The sequence below is a fragment of the Pleurodeles waltl genome, chromosome 11, assembly GCF_031143425.1.
Source record: "Pleurodeles waltl isolate 20211129_DDA chromosome 11, aPleWal1.hap1.20221129, whole genome shotgun sequence".
In the NCBI taxonomy this organism is placed as follows: Eukaryota; Metazoa; Chordata; class Amphibia; order Caudata; family Salamandridae; genus Pleurodeles; species Pleurodeles waltl.
The window spans coordinates 98,847,428-98,868,866 of NC_090450.1; the positions used below are offsets into that span (position 1 = coordinate 98,847,428).

The following is a 21,439-nucleotide window of genomic DNA, read 5'->3' on the forward strand; positions in this document are numbered from 1 at the left end:
ATGGACATCAGATTTATCTGGGCGCAGTCCGCACAGGCCCTGAAGTCTTGCTCTACCCCCAGGTACCTCAGACAACTTTTGTGAGAGTCAGTTACAGACATCTGTTTGCGACGGTCCCTGAACAATGTGGTTTTTAAAAGGGAGGGTGGGGACGACATCTTCCCTTCCACACAGTAGAAGAATTTTGCTATGATTCCTGTAAAAAGACCAAACAAAGCTCTGGATATGCATCTGAAAACACAAAAATAAAATAACTGCTGTCAATTACTGACACTTGTATGTGGCACAGCTTGTCACTGCAAGTGGAACAACATTGGTGTGGAACTATATGACACCGCCTATCGGCAACAAAGTAAAACAGCTCTAAAAGTTTCTGGATCGAGTCTGACACCTTGGGAATATCACAAGGTGAAGAACATGCTGTTAGAACAATATAACAGAATAATTACTCAAACCACTGAATATACCCCTATGAGAATGATAACGTGGTCCTTAGGAAACCCTGTGATAGCAAAGGAAACATGGAAACTTTGGAAGGGGCTAAGTTGAATTTGATATATATCCCAGAAGAATTAAAGTACCACAGCAAAATTAGATAATCCAACCAGCCCCACTAACAAAGAAAATGCAGAAGATTCAATACAGCTTTCCGACTATGCTGAACTTCACAAGATCTGTCACCTTCCCTTTATCACAAGTACAGTCACCCATGGAACACAGAAAACGTAGTGGTCCAACTGTGTAGTACACAGGCAAGGAAGACACAAACTAACTGGCTGTACTACAGTTTTCAGTTGTTAGGCAGAGGGACAGAGGACCCACAAGCCCACTGTGTTACACCTTTAAGTGACAACCCAAACATCTTAACTACATATCAACTTTACTTTTGGTAGCATGCCCCAAGTCGAAGACCTCTTTGGACCCCATCTACGAATAACACCCTACACTCGTTCACACTGCACTGTTCACTGGATTAAGGCATGCAACATGTTATTTCCCACAAAGCCTCCTTTGTAAATCCATAACTGCAGACAAGTGCTGCACCAAAGTGCTAAGGGACCAAGTGATTGGTGAATGTGTAATATATAAAGGTCATGTAAATTAAATTTAAAAAATCATAATCAAACAAGGGTTTATTACAACATAGTTCAGTCGTAAAATGCAAATGCTCAAGTTGTAATGCCTATCTTTGGACTGTTGGGAATATTATGCTTAGATAATACGAAATATAAGCCTTCATATAAAATGACAATCTGCTACCTTAAAGACTTCATTATTGTATTGTTGTAACAGCTTCAGTAAGTTCAATTGAACATAAAACCTGGAGAATTAGGACATTTAATCATATAGGTTGATGTCAGTGCAGTCTGACATCTAATATAGATTAAAAGTTCCAATTATTACTGAAGAAGACTTACTCACTTGCTAGCAGGTGCATTTGTCTTGTTTTTATAATTTCCACATTCTTCTTAAAAGTGCACTCACGCTTGATAACATGCATACAACTTTGGATAATTTGTACAACCCATTTATGAAGAATCATTTAGAATGTTAGTAGATAGGTAAAATGTATTCCAATAGTTTTTTGTACATTTCCAGTGCATGGCAAGATCATCCACATAAATCCCAGTTTTCTACACCAGCATTTACAGAAGTCTACTGTAGGAGGTTGGCTCTGTATGTGCTATTTCAAAGTAAGGAATAGCATGCACAGAGTCCAAGGGTTCCCCTTAGAGGTAAGATAGTGGCAAAAAGCGATAATACTAATGCTCTATTTTGTGGTAGTGTGGTCGAGCAGTAGGCTTATCCAAGGAGTAGTGTTAAGCATTTGTTGTACATACACACATGCAATAAATGAGGAACACACACTCGGAGACAAATCCAGCCAATAGGTTTTGTTATAGAAAAATATCTTTTCTTAGTTTATTTTAAGAACCACAGGTTCAAATTCTACATGTAATATCTCATTTGAAAGGTGTTGCAGGTAAGTACTGTAGGAACTTTGAATCATTACATTAGCATGTATACTTTTTACATAAAACACAATAAGCTGTTTTAAAAGTGGACACTTAGTGCAATTCTCACAGTTCCTGGGGGAGGTAAGTTTTTGTTAGTTTTGTCAGGTAAGTAAATCACTTACAAGTCTCAGGTTTGGGTCCAAGGTAGCCCACCGTTGGGGGTTCAGGGCAACCCCAAAGTTACCACACCAGCAGCTCAGGGCCGGTCAGGTGCAGAGGTCAAAGAGGTGCCCAAAACGCATAGGCTTCAATGGAGAGAAGGGGGTGCCCCGGTTCCGGTCTGCCAGCAGGTAAGTACCCGCGTCTTCGGAGGGCAGACCAGGGGGGTTTTGTAGGGCACCGGGGGGGACACAAGTTCACACAAAAAGTACACCCTCAGCGGCACTGGGGCGGCCGGGTGCAGTGTAGAAACAAGCGTCGGGTTTTCAATGTAAATCAATGAGAGATCAAGGGATCTCTTCAGCGTTGCAGGCAGGCAAGGGGGGGGGCTCCTCGGGGTAGCCACCACCTGGGCAAGGGAGAGGGCCTCCTGGGGGTCACTCCTGCACAGGAGTTCCGTTCCTTTCGGTGCTGGGGGCTGCGGGTGCAGAGTCTTTTCCAGCCGTCGGGAAATGGAGTTCAGGCAGTCGCGGTCAGGGGGAGCCTCGGGATTCCCTCTGCAGGCGTCGCTGTGGGGACTCAGGGGGGACAACTTTGGTTATTCACGGTCTCTGAGTCGCCGGAGGGTCCTCCCTGAGGTGTTAGTTCTCCACCAGTCGAGTCGGGGTCGCCGGGTGCAGTGTTGCAAGTCTCACGCTTCTTGCGGGGAGTTGCAGGGGTCTTTAAGTCTGCTCCTTGAAACCAAGTTGCAGTTCTTTTGGAGCAGTGCCGCTGTCCTCGGGAGTTTCTTGTCTTTCTTGAAGTAGGGCAGTCCTCCGAGGATTCAGAGGTCGCTGGTCCCTTGGAAAGCGTCGCTGGAGCAGGGTTCTTTGGAAGGCAGGAGACAGGCCGGTAGGACTGGGGCCAAAGCAGTTGGTGTCATCTGTTCTTCCTCTGCAGGGGTTTTTCAGCTCGGCAGTCTTCTTCTTGTAGTTTCAGGAATCTAAATTCTTAGGTTCAGGGGAGCCCTTAAATACTAAATTTAAGGGCGTGTTTAGGTCTGGGGGGTTAGTAGCCAATGGCTACTAGCCCTGAGGGTGGGTACACCCTCTTTGTGCCTCCTCCCAAGGGGAGGGGGTCACATTCCTATCCCTATTGGGGGAATCCTCCTTCTACAAGATGGAGGATTTCTAAAAGTTAGTCACCTCAGCTCAGGACACCTTAGGGGCTGTCCTGACTGGCCAGTGACTCCTCCTTGTTTTTCTCATTATCTCTCCTGGACTTGCCGCCAAAAGTGGGGGCTGTGTCCAAGGGGCGGGCATCTCCACTAGCTGGAGTGCCCTGGGGCATTGTAACACGAAGCTTGAGCCTTTGAAGCTCACTGCTAGGTGTTACAGTTCCTGCAGGGGGGAGGTGTGAAGCACCTCCACCCAGAGCAGGCTTTGTTTCTGTCCTCAGAGAGCACAAAGGCTCTCACCGCATGAGGTCAGACACTCGTCTCTCAGCAGCAGGCTGGCACAGACCAGTCAGTCCTGCACTGAACAATTGGGTAAAATACAGGGGGCATCTCTAAGATGCTCTCTGTGTGCATTTTTAAATAAATCCAACACTGGCATCAGTGTAGGTTTATTATTCTGAGAAGTTTGATACTAAACTTCCCAGTATTCAGTGTAGCCATTATGGAGCTGTGGAGTTAGTTTTTGACAGACTCCAGCCCATATACTCTTATGGCTACCCTGCACTTACAATGTCTAAGGTTTTGCTTAGACACTGTAGGGGCATAGTGCTCATGCACATATGCCCTCACCTGTGGTATAGTGCACCCTGCCTTAGGGCTGTAAGGCCTACTAGAGGGGTGACTTATCTATACTGCATAGGCAGTGTGAGGTTGGCATGGCACCCTGAGGGGCGTGCCATGTCGACTTACTCGTTTTTTTCTCATCAGCACACACAAGCTGGCAAGCAGTGTGTCTGTGCTGAGTGAGGGGTCCCCAGGGTGGCATAAGATATGCTGCAGCCCTTAGAGACCTTCCCTGGCATCAGGGCCCTTGGTACCAGGGGTACCAGTTAAAAGGGACTTACCTGGATGCCAGGGTGTGCCAATTGTGGAATCAAAAGTACATTTTAGGTGAAAGAACACTGGTGCTGGGGCCTGGTTAGCAGGGTCCCAGCACACTCCTCAGTCAAGTCAGCATCAGTATCAGGCAAAAAGTGGGGGTAACTGCAACAGGGAGCCATTTCTTTACATCTACTTTCCATGAAGGACACACAACTTAATCAATTTAGGATCAATATGGCAGTCATACATGACCCCCTGTTCTGTCAAGCAGTAGGTGATACCCTTCAGCAAATAAAGAAGGGTAATGAGATGGCAAAGGCAATGGGGCACCACAATTCAGGGGCTCCTTCAGAAGAGGAGAAGCCACAAGCAGAACATCCACAGGTGCCTTTCACATCAGGACATCAACAACAAACTCTTAGCAGCAGAGTCAGCGAGCTACAGGCACTGATGATACAAGAACCATACCTGCAAATCCACAAGGACAAAGTGGTTCTCAGAACCAATCAACACTTCCTACACAAGGAGGTGACCCAATTTCATGTCAACCAAAACATACAACTACTAGCTAACTTCGAAGAGCTAAAGACACAGGCCGAAAGAGCCCTTCACACACTGGATGTGCAGAGAACATTAATGTATTTTCTACAGAAAACAAAGGAGTTTTTTAAGGGAAATCAATTATTTGTTTCCTTTGTCAGAGCAAGCAAGGAATCACCGATGACAGAAGAAACAGTCGCAAGGTGGATAGTGAAACCAGTACATACTTGCTACTCCATAGCGGGGAAAACTTTACTGGTGCGTGACAGACCACACTCAACTAGGAAAAAGGGTACTTCACTGGCATGCCTCGCAAATGCCCCCATTGATAAATTTGCACAGCCACAACCGGGGCATCCCCACACACCTTTGCTAAACATTATTGTGTGGACATTCAGATGAACAAGGAAACACAGGTGGCACTAAGTACTACAACTCCTGTTTACTAACTAACTCCTCATTTCCACCCCACCAACCCAAGGTAACTGATACCACTGTGTAATCTGGTGCACAGCATGTGACTCAAGAAAGGGATCATGCTGCAAAACAATGGTTACTTTCCAGTAGAAGTAGTTTTGCAGCTTGAAGAGTTTTGTGGCTTCACATGTGACCCACCCGCCTCCCTAGAATTGGAAGATAAAGCAACCAGGTGGGAGATGGAAAAGGAAAAAAAAAAAAAAAGAATCTGATGAGGATGACTATGCACTGGAACTTCTGGGGCTCCACTTAAAGTTACACAGTGGAGCGACCTACCTGGAAATGGTGGTCGAGGACACCCAAACAACAAAAACAAAGAAAAACATGAATGTTTCTGGACCCAACCACTAAATGGCAGAGAAATACCCATCATGTGAATCCAGAAAGCCCTTAAAGCTGCAAAACTACTCCTACTGGTAACCATTTTGTTTAGAGAAACCAGCTACTTTTCATTGTGTACAGGCAGACTTATTTCAGCATCAGCCACTAATTCATGTACAGTTCCTCAAAGAGTCCAAAATGACAAACTAAAATAATTAGGCCAGTAAATGAAGAATCCCTTTTTAAGATTTTAAACTTTCTAAATAGGAAGGTGAGTTCATATTTGTACCCGACGTTAATCTCCACCTGATGTCTTTGACTGGGGCCCATCAACTTACTGACATAGGTTGTGGATTACAACCCATAGTGCTATCCTTCAGACAATGAAAGCTATAATTATGATGGTCATATGTTCCCCAGTATGATGAAGAAAACTGGTATAAAGGGCTTCACGGTGAAAGGGGGTTTGACACCAGAAACTGTCTGTGTCTTGCTAGGACCTGCCACAGAGGAAAATGTGTTATTTGCCGTTGTGATACGAAGATCAGCTGAAGTTTTGGATTTACAATTATCAGGCATGGAAGTGAAAATACAGTGACTATTACCACTCCTTAGGGCTCTCAGGAACAATCTTTTAGGCTCCTGAGCTAAGCTCTCTTCAGGACCACCAATTATTAAACAGGATGCTTGTCTCTAGTCTTACTCCCAATAACCCTACCTTTCTGATGCAGCACTTGACAGCATTAAGTCTGGTGGTACAGCCCTTCACCAGCATAGTCAACCCCAATGCCTTTACTCCCACTCCACCTGACCGTGAGTCAATGCGAATTGAGCTGTTTGGTAAGAGAATTTTTCTTTCCTTAAGTGAATGAGGTAGATCAATGTTGGCTGCCTCCACAGCCACTACTCCCTTCCCTTTGGGACATGGTGGCCCAAATCTTACACCTTTGTGTGTGTCTCTTACCCAGATTATTCAGGATAGTTGCAATGTGGCAGAATTAGTAATTTGTTCTGCCCTGGACGTGATTGGTTTGTGGGATAAGCTATGGGTACCTGTGGGGTTCTTCGGTGCTGCACCTGGGTAAGGTCTACAAGCTTCTCTGGACAAGTCCAGGCATCATTAGTGGGCATGCTGTTGAGGCTCACGCCTTTTCGGTGATAAAGCATTTGACATTGGAACATTTCAAGCCGAGCCACAGTGCATTCCTTGTGCCCTTCTGCTCCCACAAGGAAATTCCATCAGCAATCTCAAGCCCAGTCCCCCGGATAGGGTACAGGTTTTCCATTTCAGAGTCGTCCACCATCCCAGCAGGCTGTTTAACCTTTTTGTGGCAAAAATAATGGTCCTCAGTGAAACTAGACAGGAGAGACAATGTCAGTTTAGTCGCTGTCCATCCACCAGTCTCAAATCCATGTTAGTGTGTCCTTCCTGGCACAAAGCCACCTGTTACGAGGCAGGATAAAATATTTTCTTTAAGGGTGGCAGGTCATCACACTAGGCAAATGGGTCCTCAAACTCAACCATTGGGCTTATGCCCTTCCCTTTCTTTCTAGGCTGTCGCACCTTTCACAACCTTCAGGGCAGATGACGATGGACCATTTGTCTGTCATATGGAAAGAACTACATGCCATTTTGACCAAAGCTGCCACAGAGAGAGTCCTGGCCTCCGAAGTGGGAACTGGATGTCAATCATGCTACCTTTCTGATGGTGATGTATGACAGAGGCCTAGTTTAGAACTTTTCTCTCTCAACGCCTTCCTGCAGAAGGAGAAATTCAAAATGCTAGCTGAGGTTGTGTCTATTTGTGGTTCACAGTGGGCTGAGAAAATTTTGAGTTTGCACTGCTCCCTTTTGGCCTCACAGGTGCCCCTCAGGTGTTCATTAAAGTGCTGGGGATGGTAGCTCCTCACCTTCTGAGGTCAGAGGTACCACTCTTCCTCCTACATCAACAACTGGTTCCTGAAGGTGCGCTTGACCCAGGTAGTCTTCAACCACCTCCAGATAGTGGAAAAAGGTAACTTCATTGAGGTCAGAGCTATTCTGGTTATGATAAGGTTTTATGTCTTTGTTCCAGAATGGGGAGTTAAGAACATTCGGGATATGATCCCGTTGGTTCAGCCCCAGTCCTTGATCTCCTTGTGGTTGGCTTTGAGGCAGCTGGGATTGTTGACATCGCTCTAGCTAAACATGCCAGGTGGCACATGTGGGCTCTGCAGTGGGACATGAAATCCTAGTGGCACAGCATCAAGGAACTCTCTCGGATTCAATCCATATTTTAAAGGAGACTGCAAAAGATGTGCAGAGGGGGTTGCTGGACCTCAGTTAGGTCAATGGCAGATCCCTCTTCTTATACCAATCAGAGTTGACAGTGGTCGCAAACGGTTCACTGCTTGGTTAGGGAGGCAGTTTGAGAGAAGGTGAGATCAGAGGTCTCTGTTCTCCCACGGATACTCAGCTCCACATCAGTCTTTTAGAGTTGAGGGTGATTTGCTAGGCGTTCTTCCCCACCATCTAAGGAAGGCTGGTGTAGGTGCTCATGGACAACACCACCGCCATGTGAGTCTGTAGTAAGCGGGATGGAGATCCTGAACCTTATGTCAAGAGGTCCTGTGCCTATGGCATTGGTTGAACCACTGAGTGATTTTATCTTGTGGTGAACTACCTACCTGTACCTTTAAACACGAGGACGGACTAACACAGCCGCAGGCGTCTCCTGGGTCACAAATGGTAGTTACTTTCTGAGACTGCACAGGTCATCTTCTAGCAATGGGGAGAAGCCTGACTACATTTTCGCCCCTGCTGAGAATACATGTCCTCTCTTCTGCACATTGGACTTTCCAAAGCAGCTCTCGCTAAAAGACTTCTTCCGTGGAGTTCAGAACTCCAGTATGCCTTCCTGATGCTGCTTCTCGTGCCCTGAGTTTTGAAGAAGATCAATAACTGCAAGGCTAAAGTAATCTTCTTGAAGCACCTGCAGACCCACATTGGAGACTGACACAGCAGGATGAGGAGGCCCATTTGCACAAGGAGTGCATTATCTTCCAAGATATTGTTTGCAACAACATTGTCAGCACCTAGAGGGACGTTCCATTGAAGCTTCTTCACTTCAACAGGTGGATGATGGAGTTGACCAAGCAAAATAATTATGTGATGCCAGCAAGCATTAGAGACACAGCTATTTAGAGCAATGGTGGAGGTAATTTAGTGGCTTTCAATTATGTTGAATCTTTTGTCAACAGTTCCCAAACACTGTTCTTAAAACTGTATCCCATATCAGATTAATACAGGATTTGCATATATTTTTAGGTAACATTTTAAAAATATAGTACCTTCCTGTAACCCCATATAATCGTGCATAGTATTTGATTCTTCACATTCGGTGACAGTTGAAACATTAGAACGATATGCTGAACTGAATTGATCTAATACAATAGAGCATACTCGCCACTTAACTCTGGCGACTTCATTGTCCTTAAGGCTCGTATTCAGATATAAGAAAACAGATGTTCGATGGCATCTGTCTCTGTAGATACACATGTTCTGCAATAGCTCGCCATCTGGTGTTGGGTCGGAGTGTTACAAGTTGTTTTTCTTCGAAGAAGTGTTTTCGAGTCACGGGACCGAGTGACTCCTCCTTCTGTGCTCATTGCGCATGGGCGTCGACTCCATCTTTGATTGTTTTCTTTCCGCCATCGGGTTCGGACGTGTTCCTGTCGCTCCGAGTTTCGGAACGGAAAGATAGCTGAAAACGGAAGATTTTCGACGGTATCGTTGCGATCCGGTTCGAGATAAACACACACGACGACGCATTGAACATCGAAGCGCTTCGGTGCCCTTCGGGGTAGATTTCGGCACACCGTCAGGGCCTAGTCGGCCCGACCGCGTGGAGAACAACGCCGATGGAACGGACCCCGTTTCGATTCTGCCCTGAATGCCACAACAAATATCCTTATACGGACCAACACTCGGTCTGTAACCTGTGCCTGTCACCCGAGCACAGCGAAGAATCCTGTGAGGCCTGTCGGGCGTTCTGGTCCCGAAAAACTCTGCGCGACCGTCGAGCGAGAAGACTGCAGATGGCGTCCACGCCAAAGGAGCATCGACAGTTCGAGACAGAAGAGGAACAGGAGGAATCCTTTTCCATCCAGGATTCAGACTCCGACGAACTCGACAATACAAAAACTGTGAGTAAGACGTCGAGATCAGAACTTAAAAAAGGCAAAAAGGCCCAGGGGACGCCACTGCCAACCGGCCATGGCTCAACCCAAATTACCGGTGACCAACAATCGGCACGAAAAAGGCCCATTCAGTGTCGAGATCGTCTGACTCCGGTCGAGACACCGGCACGCAGCCTCCTCGGGACCGAGAGAGTGCTAAAGAGAAGCATCGACACCGAGAGTTCGGTGTCGACACGGATCGACGCCGAGACAGTGGCGCCGAAGACCATAGGGGCCAAGATTTTTCGGCACAAAAGAAGAGGAAGGTTACCTCGGTGCCGAAAAGACAAACAACAGGGTTTTCGGAGCCGAAAAAAGCACCAACAGCCCAAGTTTCAGGCTCCTATACTGAAGAGCATTCTATGTCTTCACAAATGAAAAAACACAGATTCGAACAGGAACTGCAATCCACTGAAGTGGATCACACGCAAAAGCGTATCTTTATTCAGCAGGGGACAGGGAAGATCAGTACCCTTCCACCTGTCAAAAGAAAGAGAACACTTCAGTTTATAGCACTAGAGGCTCCTCAGCAACAAACAGCAAAGAAGGTAACACCTCCTCCCTCGCCTCCACCTGTAACTCCGGCTTCGCCAACTTACACCCCGTCACATTCGCCAGCTCACACCGCCATGAGCCACGATGACCAAGATCAAGACGCGTGGGACTTGTACGATGCACCAGTGTCTGATAACAGCCCAGACACATACCCAACTAGGCCATCACCACCTGAGGACAGCACAGCCTATTCACAAGTGGTGGCTAGAGCGGCACAGTTCCATAGTGTGGAACTACACTCTGAACAAGTAGAGGATGACTTTTTATTTAACACCCTCTCCTCCACCCACAGCTCCTACCAAAGCCTGCCTATGCTCCCAGGCATGCTACGCCCTGCAAAGGAGATCTTCAAGGAACCAGTTAAAAGTAGGGCAGTAACGCCTAGAGTGGACAAAAAGTATAAGGCACCTCCTACGGACCCTGTATTCATCACCTCTCAGCTGCCACCAGACTCTGTGGTGGTAGGGGCTGCCAGAAAACGGGCAAATTCACACACTTCTGGGGATGCACCTCCCCCAGATAAAGAAAGCAGAAAGTTCGATGCAGCCGGGAAGAGGGTCGCTGTCCAAGCAGCAAACCAGTGGCGCATCGCAAACTCACAAGCGCTGCTAGCGCGATACGACAGAGCCCACTGGGATGAGATGCAGCATCTCATTGAACATCTCCCAAAAGATCTACAAAAAAGAGCAAAACAGGTTGTTGAGGAGGGTCAAAACATTTCCAACAATCAAATACGCTCCTCTATGGATGCAGCAGACACAGCCGCAAGGACCATTAATACGTCGGTTACCATCCGTAGGCACGCATGGCTCAGAACGTCTGGATTCAAGCCAGAAATTCAGCAGGCAGTACTTAACATGCCAGTAAACTAAAAACTTCTGTTCGGTCCGGAGGTCGACACAGCCATAGAAAAGCTCAAAAAGGACACTGACACTGCCAAGGCCATGGGCGCACTCTACTCCCCGCAGAGCAGAGGATCTTATACCACCTTCCGCAAAACACCTTTTAGAGGAGGGTTTCGGGGTCAGGCCACACAAGCTAGTACCTCACAGTCTGCACCGTCCACCTACCAGGGACAGTACAGGGGAGGCTTTCGGGGCCAGTATAGAGGAGGGCAATTCCCTAGGAATAGAGGAAGATTTCAAAGCCCCAAAACCACTACCAACAAGCAGTGACTCACACGTCACTCACCCCCCCCACACAACACCAGTGGGGGGAAGGATAAATCAATATTACAAAGCATGGGAGGAAATAACTACAGACACATGGGTCCTAGCAATTATCCAACATGGTTATTGCATAGAATTCCTGCAATTCCCTCCAGACATACCACCAAAATCTCAAAATTTATCAAAACACCATTCACAGCTTCTAGAGATAGAAGTTCAAGCACTACTGCAAAAAAATGCAATAGAATTAGTACCAAGCACACAAATAAACACAGGAGTTTATTCACTGTACTTTTTGATACCAAAAAAGGACAAAACACTGAGACCAATTCTAGACCTCAGAGTAGTAAACACATTCATCAAATCAGACCACTTTCACATGGTCACACTACAAGAAGTGTTACCATTGCTCAAAAAACACAACTACATGACAACCCTAGACCTCAAAGACGCATATTTCCATATACCAATACATCAATCACACAGAAAATATCTAAGGTTTGTATTCAAAGGAATACATTACCAATTCAAAGTATTGCCTTTTGGTTTAACAACCGCTCCAAGAGTATTCACAAAATGCCTAGCAGTAGTCGCTGCACACATCAGAAGGCAGCAAATACATGTATTCCCGTATCTAGACGACTGGCTAATCAAAACCACTTCGCTCACACAATGCTCAAACCACACAAATCAAGTCATACAAACCCTCTACAAACTAGGGTTCACCGTCAACTTTGCAAAATCCAACATTCAGCCAAGCAAAGTACAGCAATATCTAGGAGCCATAATAGACACGACAAAAGGAGTAGCAACGCCAACTCCACAAAGAATTCACAATTTCAACAGAGTCATTCAACACGTCTCCAAATCAGACAATACAAGCAAGAACAATACTACAGCTCCTAGGCATGATGTCCTCATGCATAGCCATTGTCCCAAACGCAAGACTGCACATGAGGCCCTTACAACAGTGCCTAGCCTCACAGTGGTTTCAAGCACAGGGTCACCTTCTAGATCTGGTGTTAATAGACCGCCAAACTTACCTCTCGCTTCTATGGTGGAACAGTATAAATTTAAACAAAGGGCGGCCTTTCCAAGACCCAGTGCCACAGTACGTAATAACAACAGATGCTTCCATGACAGGGTGGGGAGCACATCTCAATCAACACAACATAAGAGGACAATGGAACATACATCAAACAAAACTGCATATAAATCATCTAGAATTATTAGCAGTTTTTCAAGCACTAAAAGCTTTCCAACCAATCATAATCCACAAATACATCCTTGTCAAAACAGACAACATGACAACGATGTATTATTTAAACAAACAAGGAGGAACACATTCAACGCAGTTAAGCTTATTAGCTCAAAACATATGGAAGTGGGCAATCCACCATCAAATTCGTCTAATAGCACAGTTTATTCCAGGGATCCAGAATCAACTGGCAGACAATCTCTCTCGAGATCACCAGCAAGTCCACGAATGGGAAATCCACCCACAAATTCTAAACACCTACTTCACACTCTGGGGAACACCTCAAATAGACTTATTTGCAACAAAAGAGAACGCAAAATGCCAAAACTTCGCATCCAGATACCCACACAAGCAATCCCAAGGCAATGCCCTATGGATGAACTGGTCAGGAATATTTGCTTACGCTTTTCCTCCTCTCCCTCTCCTTCCTTATCTAGTAAACAAATTGAGTCAAAACAAACTCAAACTCATTTTAATAGCACCAACGTGGGCAAGACAACCCTGGTACACAACACTGCTAGATCTCTCTGTAGTACCCCACATCAAACTGCCCAACAAACCAGATCTGTTAACGCAACACAACCAACAGATCAGACACCCAGATCCAGCATCGCTGAATCTAGCAATCTGGCTCCTGAAATCCTAGAATTCAGACACTTACAACTTAGCCAAGAGTGTATGGAAGTCTTAAAGCAGGCCAGAAGGCCATCCACTAGACACTGCTACGCAAGTAAGTGGAAAAGATTTGTTTGTTACTGCCATCATAATCAGATACAACCACTACACGCAACTCCAAAACATATAGTAAATTACTTGCTCCATTTACAAAAAGCAAAGCTAGCCTTCTCTTCTATTAAAATACACCTTGCAGCAATATCTGCATACCTGCAGACTACCTATTCAACTTCCTTGTATAGGATACCAGTCATCAAAGCATTCATAGAAGGTCTTAAAAGAATTATACCACCAAGAACACCACCTGTTCCTTCATGGAACCTAAACGTGGTCCTAACAAGACTCATGGGCCCACCTTTCGAACCCATGCACTCTTGCGGAATACAATTCCTAACCTGGAAAGTTGCCTTTCTCATCGCCATTACATCTCTAAGAAGAGTAAGTGAAATTCAAGCGTTCACAACACAAGAACCTTTTATACAAATACATAAAAATAAGGTCGTCCTACGACCTAATCCTAAATTTTTACCAAAAGTTATTTCACCGTTCCATCTAAATCAAACGGTAGAACTACCAGTTTTTTTCCCACAGCCAGATTCTGTGGCTGAAAGAGCACTACATACATTAGATGTCAAAAGAGCATTAATGTACTACATTGACAGAACAAAGAACATCAGAAAGACTAAACAGCTATTTATTGCATTCCAAAAACCTCATGCAGGTAACCCAATATCAAAACAAGGTATAGCCAGATGGATAGTTAAATGCATCCAAATCTGCTACCTTAAAGCAAAAAGACAACTGCCCATTACTCCCAGGGCACATTCAACAAGGAAAAAAGGTGCTTCAATGGCCTTTTTAGGAAACATCCCAATGCATGAAATATATAAGGCAGCCACATAGTCTACGCCTCACACATTCACCAAACACTACTGTATAGATGTGCTATCCGCACAACAAGCTACAGTAGGTCAAGTTGTATTAAGAACTCTATTTCAGACAACTTCTACTCCTACAGGCTAAACCACCGCTTATGGGGAAATAACTGCTTACTAGTCTATGCAGAACATGTGTATCTACAGCGACAGATGCCATCGAACTGAAAATGTCACTTACCCAGTGTACATCTGTTCGTGGCATCAGTCGCTGAGATTCACATGTGCCCACCCACCTCCCCGGAAGCCTGTAGCAGTTCAGAAGTTACCTTCAATTTTGTACATTTGTATATATATTATTTAAACCTTTAATAGGTACATACTTACACATTTCATTGCGCGGGCACTATTACTATAGTACAACTCCTACCTCACCCTCTGCGGGGAAAACAATCGAAGATGGAGTCGACGCCCATGCGCAATGAGCACAGAAGGAGGAGTCACTCGGTCCCGTGACTCAAACACTTCTTCGAAGAAAAACAACTTGTAACACTCCGACCCAACACCAGATGGCGAGCTATTGCAGAACATGTGAATCTCAGCGACTGATGCCACGAACAGATGTACACTGGGTAAGTGACATTTTCATTCATGTGTGTGAAAATGGGCGTTCTTGATTGTCCTTTTGCTGGCATAATGGTTTTAGCATCCAGGATGCTACACTGCCTGGTCTTAGCCAGTTCAGTGGGTCTGCCTTTAAATCTCGTTATCCAATGAGAGAACTCCCTAACTCATCTGGTCTGCCAACAGCATGGTCAAGCTCTCAATCTTCCCTGGAGAGTACATCAAGGCTGGTGATGCAGATGGTACAATGCATGTGTGAAAATGAAGAAGCATCTGGCGATACTGGAACCCTAATATCTGTAGCAATAAGGAAAAGAACTGGGGCAGAATAGAGCTGCGCTCAGATCTTTAGTCTGAAGTCTTAGTTTTGCCTCTGTCGCGAGTGGACTGGCGATAGTATGGCTAATTCAATTATAGTAGTGCTTGATGGCCTGTACGATGAGGAATCTTAAGGGCCCACGCCAGGATTTGAGACCGTCGTTACATACCCCTACCTCATGGACGGGGGCAAGACTCCACATTCCTTGTATTTGAGATAAACCTCTAGTAGTTGTTTGGAAATATCTACTGTATATGTACAGTAAAATACTTCTGGAAAGCCGTCACTTTCAGGTGATTTACCCTCCGGAAGGCTATTTAGTGCCTCTTCTAGCGTGATCTGCATTTAGATCTCGTCACCCCTTCCTCTAGTTGTGGAGGTCTATATTCACAAGAAATTCCGTCATCTTTGTGGTATGCTGTGTAGGTGGGCTAATGTATACCTGCTGTAGGTGATCTCTTAGTACCATCAGCTTGTCTATCTGTGTGTAGGCATCTCCCCCTTGTGGGGTTCAGAGGTGCATAATGGTGTGACGTAGCAACTCTCTGTGCTGAATCTAAGCAAGGAGACCCCCGAGCTGCCCCCCTCTCTATCCAACAACTGACTATATGATTTCAACGTGTACCATTCAAGCCTATCCCTAATTTCCATTACTTGTTTCTTTCATGTTGGTCTCGTCACCCCTCCTCAGTATCTCATCAAGGGACAATCGTTGCAATGCTGCCAGCGCCTCCTTTTTTTGGGAAAGTGCTATTTGTAGTGTCTTCCATACCCCGCAGGTAAGTCCTATACATCGCCCTATTATAATTGCTTTCATGGCTTCCCACTCCATTACTCTGCTGCATGTACCCTGCAAGTTACCTGTAAAGTAATTTTGTAAATCCTCTGTCAGAGTTTCACAGCCGTGGCGACTTGCAAAATGTCAGTGGAAAATCTCCAAGAAGTTAGTCCTCGTGGCCAGCCCCCATTCAACTCAACTTCTGAAGTGTGGTCTGATAAAGAGAGAGCTGCTCCGCCCCCAGCTCATCTGATATCAATATTCTATCTAACCAGCTAAATGTGCCGCGTGTGCTTGCTCTCGTTGTCCTGGGTGTTTTTCCCTCCAGACGTCGTGGAGTGACAAGTGTCATCACCTCAGATAATTGCGCTGTCATATGGGGGTGTTGTGTTGTAGTTACGTGTATGTCTGTTTAAGTCTCCATCCACTATACAGTTAAAATCCCCAGCCCAGATCAACTTGGTATCCACTACAGAGGCAACGTGTGTAGTAGTGTACCATAAAATTGGCTGTCATCAGTGTTTGTCCCATAGGAATTCAAAAAGGCCACGTCCAGCCCACCCAATCTTCCTAGTAAGAACAAGTATCCAGTCGCAGCTTGCAGGAGGTCACAGGGGGCGAGGCGAGCGGTGGCAGGGGGCACGGGAAAGGGCATGGGTGGGGGCATTAAAATTATTAAACAATAAATAAAAATTAAGTATCTCGGTCTGCGTGCCGCTCCTCTCCCGGTCTCTGTCGCTGCTGCAGGCACAGGCTCCCAGCCTGCCCTGCAGCCAATCCTGACGCCCTGTTAGACGCTGCGTGGTCTGTCGCATGGTTGTGTATTTAGCTATAGTATTTCCGTTCGTTAGGTGATTCACTCCGTCTCTCCCCCACGTTGTAGTCCCGGTTTACACTGTCTGTGACAAAGTTCAAGGACATCAGAGCAAAGGTGTGCTGCTATATGTATCCCAAAGTGTCTGTGCGATCACAAAGATCTCTGTATAACGTTGAGTGTTCCCGGACCCCACAGTGCTGGGCTCCAGGTACCCCTGCACCAGCGCTATGTCTGTGCTTTCACAGGTCCTCCAGTAATTAAGAGGGGTTGTGGTGAATTATGTGGCTTAGGGAGCCCCAGTCTCCCCCTGCAACTGTTGGTTATTTAGTGCCCTAAGTCGTGCTCCCACCTCTGTCTCCATAGTCTATAGTTGCGTGCCGATTGCAGGCCTCACCGGGAAAAGCCCTTTGCTGTCGCTACAGGCAGGTCATCAGGCTTAATTCCTGTACTCATGTTATGCTTGGTTCCGGAGCAGGGGGCCTCTAATGTTTACATACACCCATTCTTGGGGTGTTTAAAATGGTGGGACCTTTATCAGGCCATTCCTTTCCAAGGTGCAGACCACATCGTTTCTCAGCTGGACTGCTTCCCGCAGCACCACCCGCCGCTACCCTGATGTTACTCCAAGCTCTAGAAGGCCGCAACATTCCGGTCTTCTTTCTAACGAGGGTGGTGGGGCCGCACCTCCTGCTGAAGGCCAGGTGCGGCTGAAAATAAATTCTCCTGTGGCCCGCCGCATTGTGACCACGATGCGGCAGGTCACTGTCCAGCGGAAAGCCCTCTCTGACCACTCTACTCCGAGGCCTCAGTCGCTTGGCCCGGCTCTTGAGGCGTCACAGCGGTTGTCGCATCACTTTCCCCTCAGGAGCTATTACTCGACCTCGGCTGCCACCTCTGGGCGGGGCAGGCAAAGCAACACATGAGGCTGTAATTCAGTAACGCATTCGCTCTCTGTTGCGGGATTGTTTAGGATTCAGGAAGGCGGACGGAGGAGCTCCCTAAGAGCGTGTTCTATCGGACACGTTACTGGCCACACCGCTATAGGAGAAGTTCAAATCTTTTAGTGGGTGTACAGTGTAAATAAAGGCAATACCATGTTCACTAATCATATGAAGACGGAGACCTCTGGTTGCTTCAGGTGCATCTGATGGCAGGGAACACAGGTGTAGAGGACGTCCATGGTTTTCCAGGTAGGGTGCACATTCAGGAGTATATCCCAGTGAAACAGTGGAAAAATGCTCAGTCTCATCAGCGAATAGGAATGCAGAGTTCCTCAAGGTAAAGAAAGCTGTAAGATTTGTAGTCTTCTGCAGTGGAATTTAGCCGAGTTCATGTTTTGGGGAATGACTGTGTGGGAGCTTGAGCTTTCAAAGCAGATCTCTTAAGAAGATTGGTAGCCTCTTATGATTAGCTATCCTGGTTATGTTGTCAGGTGTGCCTACAAAGACCAGAGACTGAGTTGTTCATCTAAAAACAAGGTTCTAAATGGTTGTTATGATACTAAGGTCTGAAGAAGGTGTGTGGAAGTATGTGTCGGATAGTAAAGTACAGATATCCAGAATAAAAACTACAAACGTAAAAAAAACAGAGCGAGACAGAAAAGATGAAAAATTACATTTTTGGAAAGTGCTTCCCCAAATCTTGCGTATTATGTAAATTGAATGAATGCTGTGTAGGAAATGCATAAATGTGATACCAACATGTGTTTTTTTGCTGCAATACAGAGAGGAAAAGATAATTTAATAAAAAGTAGTAGCACAAGATGTGGAGGTGAAGATGCATATATGAGAGGATACTAATGTTGGGGAGGAGGTGTTCACAAGATGCTTAGTATAATCAATGAATCATGGCTATGTGGAAGTGCTCTATATAATATAGCAGCAAAAACTGTTCAGAATTTGCATTTCATGGTTTTGGGAAATGTACCCCTTACTAGCCCGTCTAGTACTAATTTGTTTTTATCTTTTACCTTATTTTTCAGCTGGAACGAGTGAACTTATCAGCTGCTCAAACTCTTCGATCAGCCTTTATAAAGGTGAGATAATATTCATGTGTGTGTGTGTGTGTGTGTATATATATATATATTATATTTTCCCTGAAAACCACAGTTAAAAACTGGCTTAAAGTTGCAAAACTATTAAAATCGACAGTTACTGTAGACTCTTGCATGATTATATTGTTCAGTGGCATTTCGAAAAGCGTGTTTTGTACATGGCAGACAATGGGAGTTAAGTTGTGCATGTTACATGCCAAAACTGCCATATTTCTGTGATTTTAAAGTTTGAGCCAGAGTACTGTGTTCCGGTCCTATTTCTATCCGCCTCTGGGTGACCAATGCCAGTGCCAACCACACCACAAGTGTTGAAACCCTCACTGCCCACAACCCCTTCTCCACACCTCGTTTGGCTCCTTCCAATCATTTGTTTTTCTCTGCCTCGCCTTGTGTTTGTCTCTCTGAATCCCAGCCTGAAACCAAACCAGACCCCATAGTTTAAACCCCAGAAGTTTGAAGTGTAACTTTAGAAAAAGAAAGGAGAATGTTTTTTCAAGTAAGGAACACTACACAGAGGTATGCATTTTCAGGGTATTTAGTGTATAAGTAGATGTGGTAATATAAGTTTAGAAATAAGACGTCTAGGTGTAATATTGTTTTGTGGGTGCTCTCAGAAAGAGCACGTAATATATTGTATAATCTCCAAGAAGTGGTAGAAATTAAACTAGGAAGTCTAGAAGAGACACTGGGTGACTGTGGCCCCATTTATGGATCCTGAGTGGTTTGATCTGTGATTGGTCTGGTAGTTTCCTTCTACACTCTGTTTTTATGTAAGTTCATATTTGTACATGTCTGCTTGTTACTGTTGTGCTCTGAATCATTTCCCTTTCTTGCTCAGGCTGAGAAGGAGAATCCTGGTCTCACACAAGACATAATAATGAAAATTCTGGAGAAAAAAAGTGTAGAAGTTAACTTCACAGAATCTCTGCTACGAATGGCAGCTGACGATGTAGAGGGTAAGCACTTGGGGAAATGTCTGGGATTTTGGGGAAGTTATACAAACCTGTTCTGTGTGTTGTACAATCGTATACCATTTCTTCAAGACTGCAGGCCTATTTATGATTTTTTTTATCATTTATATGGAACTGACCGCGTTTGAGGATTATTAGAGTTACATGGAATAGCGTGATTGGGTGTGGCACCCAAACACTGCAGAGCTGTGACTTGGACTACTCTGCAAAAATACTTAACAGCATCAGTTTATTTTGGTTCATAAAAGCTTTTGTAAACCACACGGTGCAGGAGTGAGTTTAATAAAGGCCTCATATTGATAATTAATAGCTTTCATTAAGGTTCTTAGTTTAGGCAAGCCTAAATATTTTTGCCTAGCCTGTTTTATAGTTTGCAGGAGCCTTCTCACATCAGATTATCATCAATATATTGTGACAGTTTGGAATATTGGACTGGTGTTGCAACCATGTACAAGTTACTCCCAGTCTTGACTCTGGTACTCGTAGTCCTTTGTCACCATTCTTCCATGTGAGCCTCCTGCCAATTTTGCTCAGTTTGTCTGAGGCTTCAGACTCTGCAGTGGTTAGCGAGATGGACAGCTGCATGCACTGTTTGTGGACATGGCCTGGGTACAAGCTACACCTGGTTCTCTTTAGTTTTAAAGATAGTATTGACTCCTAGGCCATTCAAAAGGTAAGGATGAGTAAAAGTCACAAACCTGAGTAATATTTTCGGTGTGATCTGTGCATTCTGGAAAAACAGCTGTAGTTTGTCACTCTGCAGTTCAAGAAAGTGGATATTATAATGTGTTCATTTTCTTCACTTTAAAAACTTGATAGGATCCTGGAGGACAGTCCCCATGACACTTGCAGGACTGCAGCTGCATCTATATTTGATCACTATACACTCTGGCTGTTCTGCTGTCCTCCAAGATGTGTAGACTGGTGGGTCGGAGCAACCTGCACTTTACATTTCCTGGTGGGATTCGCGTATTGTCTGACCCAGCGGTAACACATTCTTCCAACCCGTATCCTGCCAGGTTACTGTTTGGTCAAAAAAATATTTTCAGGAGAACAGTATTTTGAAAATTTAGTTCCATGCTATATTGTCAGCTCTCATGGGACATTTGGGGTTTAAGGTGAAAATAAGTATGTTGATTATTTGGTAGACACAAAGAACTTTAATGTTTAGTTAGATGATTTTACAGCACCTGTGTTTTCTTTTTATTTCAGAATACATGATTGACCGACCAGAACCAGAATTCCTAGAACTGAATGAGAAAGCACGAGCACTTAAGCATATTCTCAGTAAGATTCCTGATGAGATCAATGACCGAGTGCGGTTCCTACAGACAATCAAGTAAGCTACCATGCAGTTGTTCATGTGTTAGTTAAGCCGAAATGGTCTTGGATTAGTCTGCATAATTGTACACAAAGTGCAATCCCACTTCTGTTTGAAATTCCAACCACAAAAAGCACAGTTACGATTTTCTTAAAGAGGGAAGAATGAACTAGTTAAGATGCTTCACTTTTCACCCCTATATTAAATTAGATTGGATTTCACTGTATCTAGGTTCCCAAACAAATGACACTCATGTCCTATCCTGAAACAACGTTCTTGAGTATGTTTTCTAACAGACTGATGTGGCTACCAG

The 21,439-nt window shown here is 45.1% G+C and overlaps 1 protein-coding gene across 1 annotated transcript in view; it reads left to right on the plus strand.

The window, feature by feature from the left end:
* The window catches only part of PDCD10 (programmed cell death 10), a 212,097-nt gene that overhangs the window by 42,154 nt on the left and 148,504 nt on the right, over positions 1-21,439 (plus strand). The window contains exons 3-5 of the mRNA XM_069213217.1: positions 18,763-18,816; positions 19,673-19,790; positions 21,018-21,144. Coding sequence (XP_069069318.1) covers positions 18,763-18,816; positions 19,673-19,790; positions 21,018-21,144 — 299 coding nt within the window. The remainder of the gene's footprint in view (positions 1-18,762; positions 18,817-19,672; positions 19,791-21,017; positions 21,145-21,439) is intronic.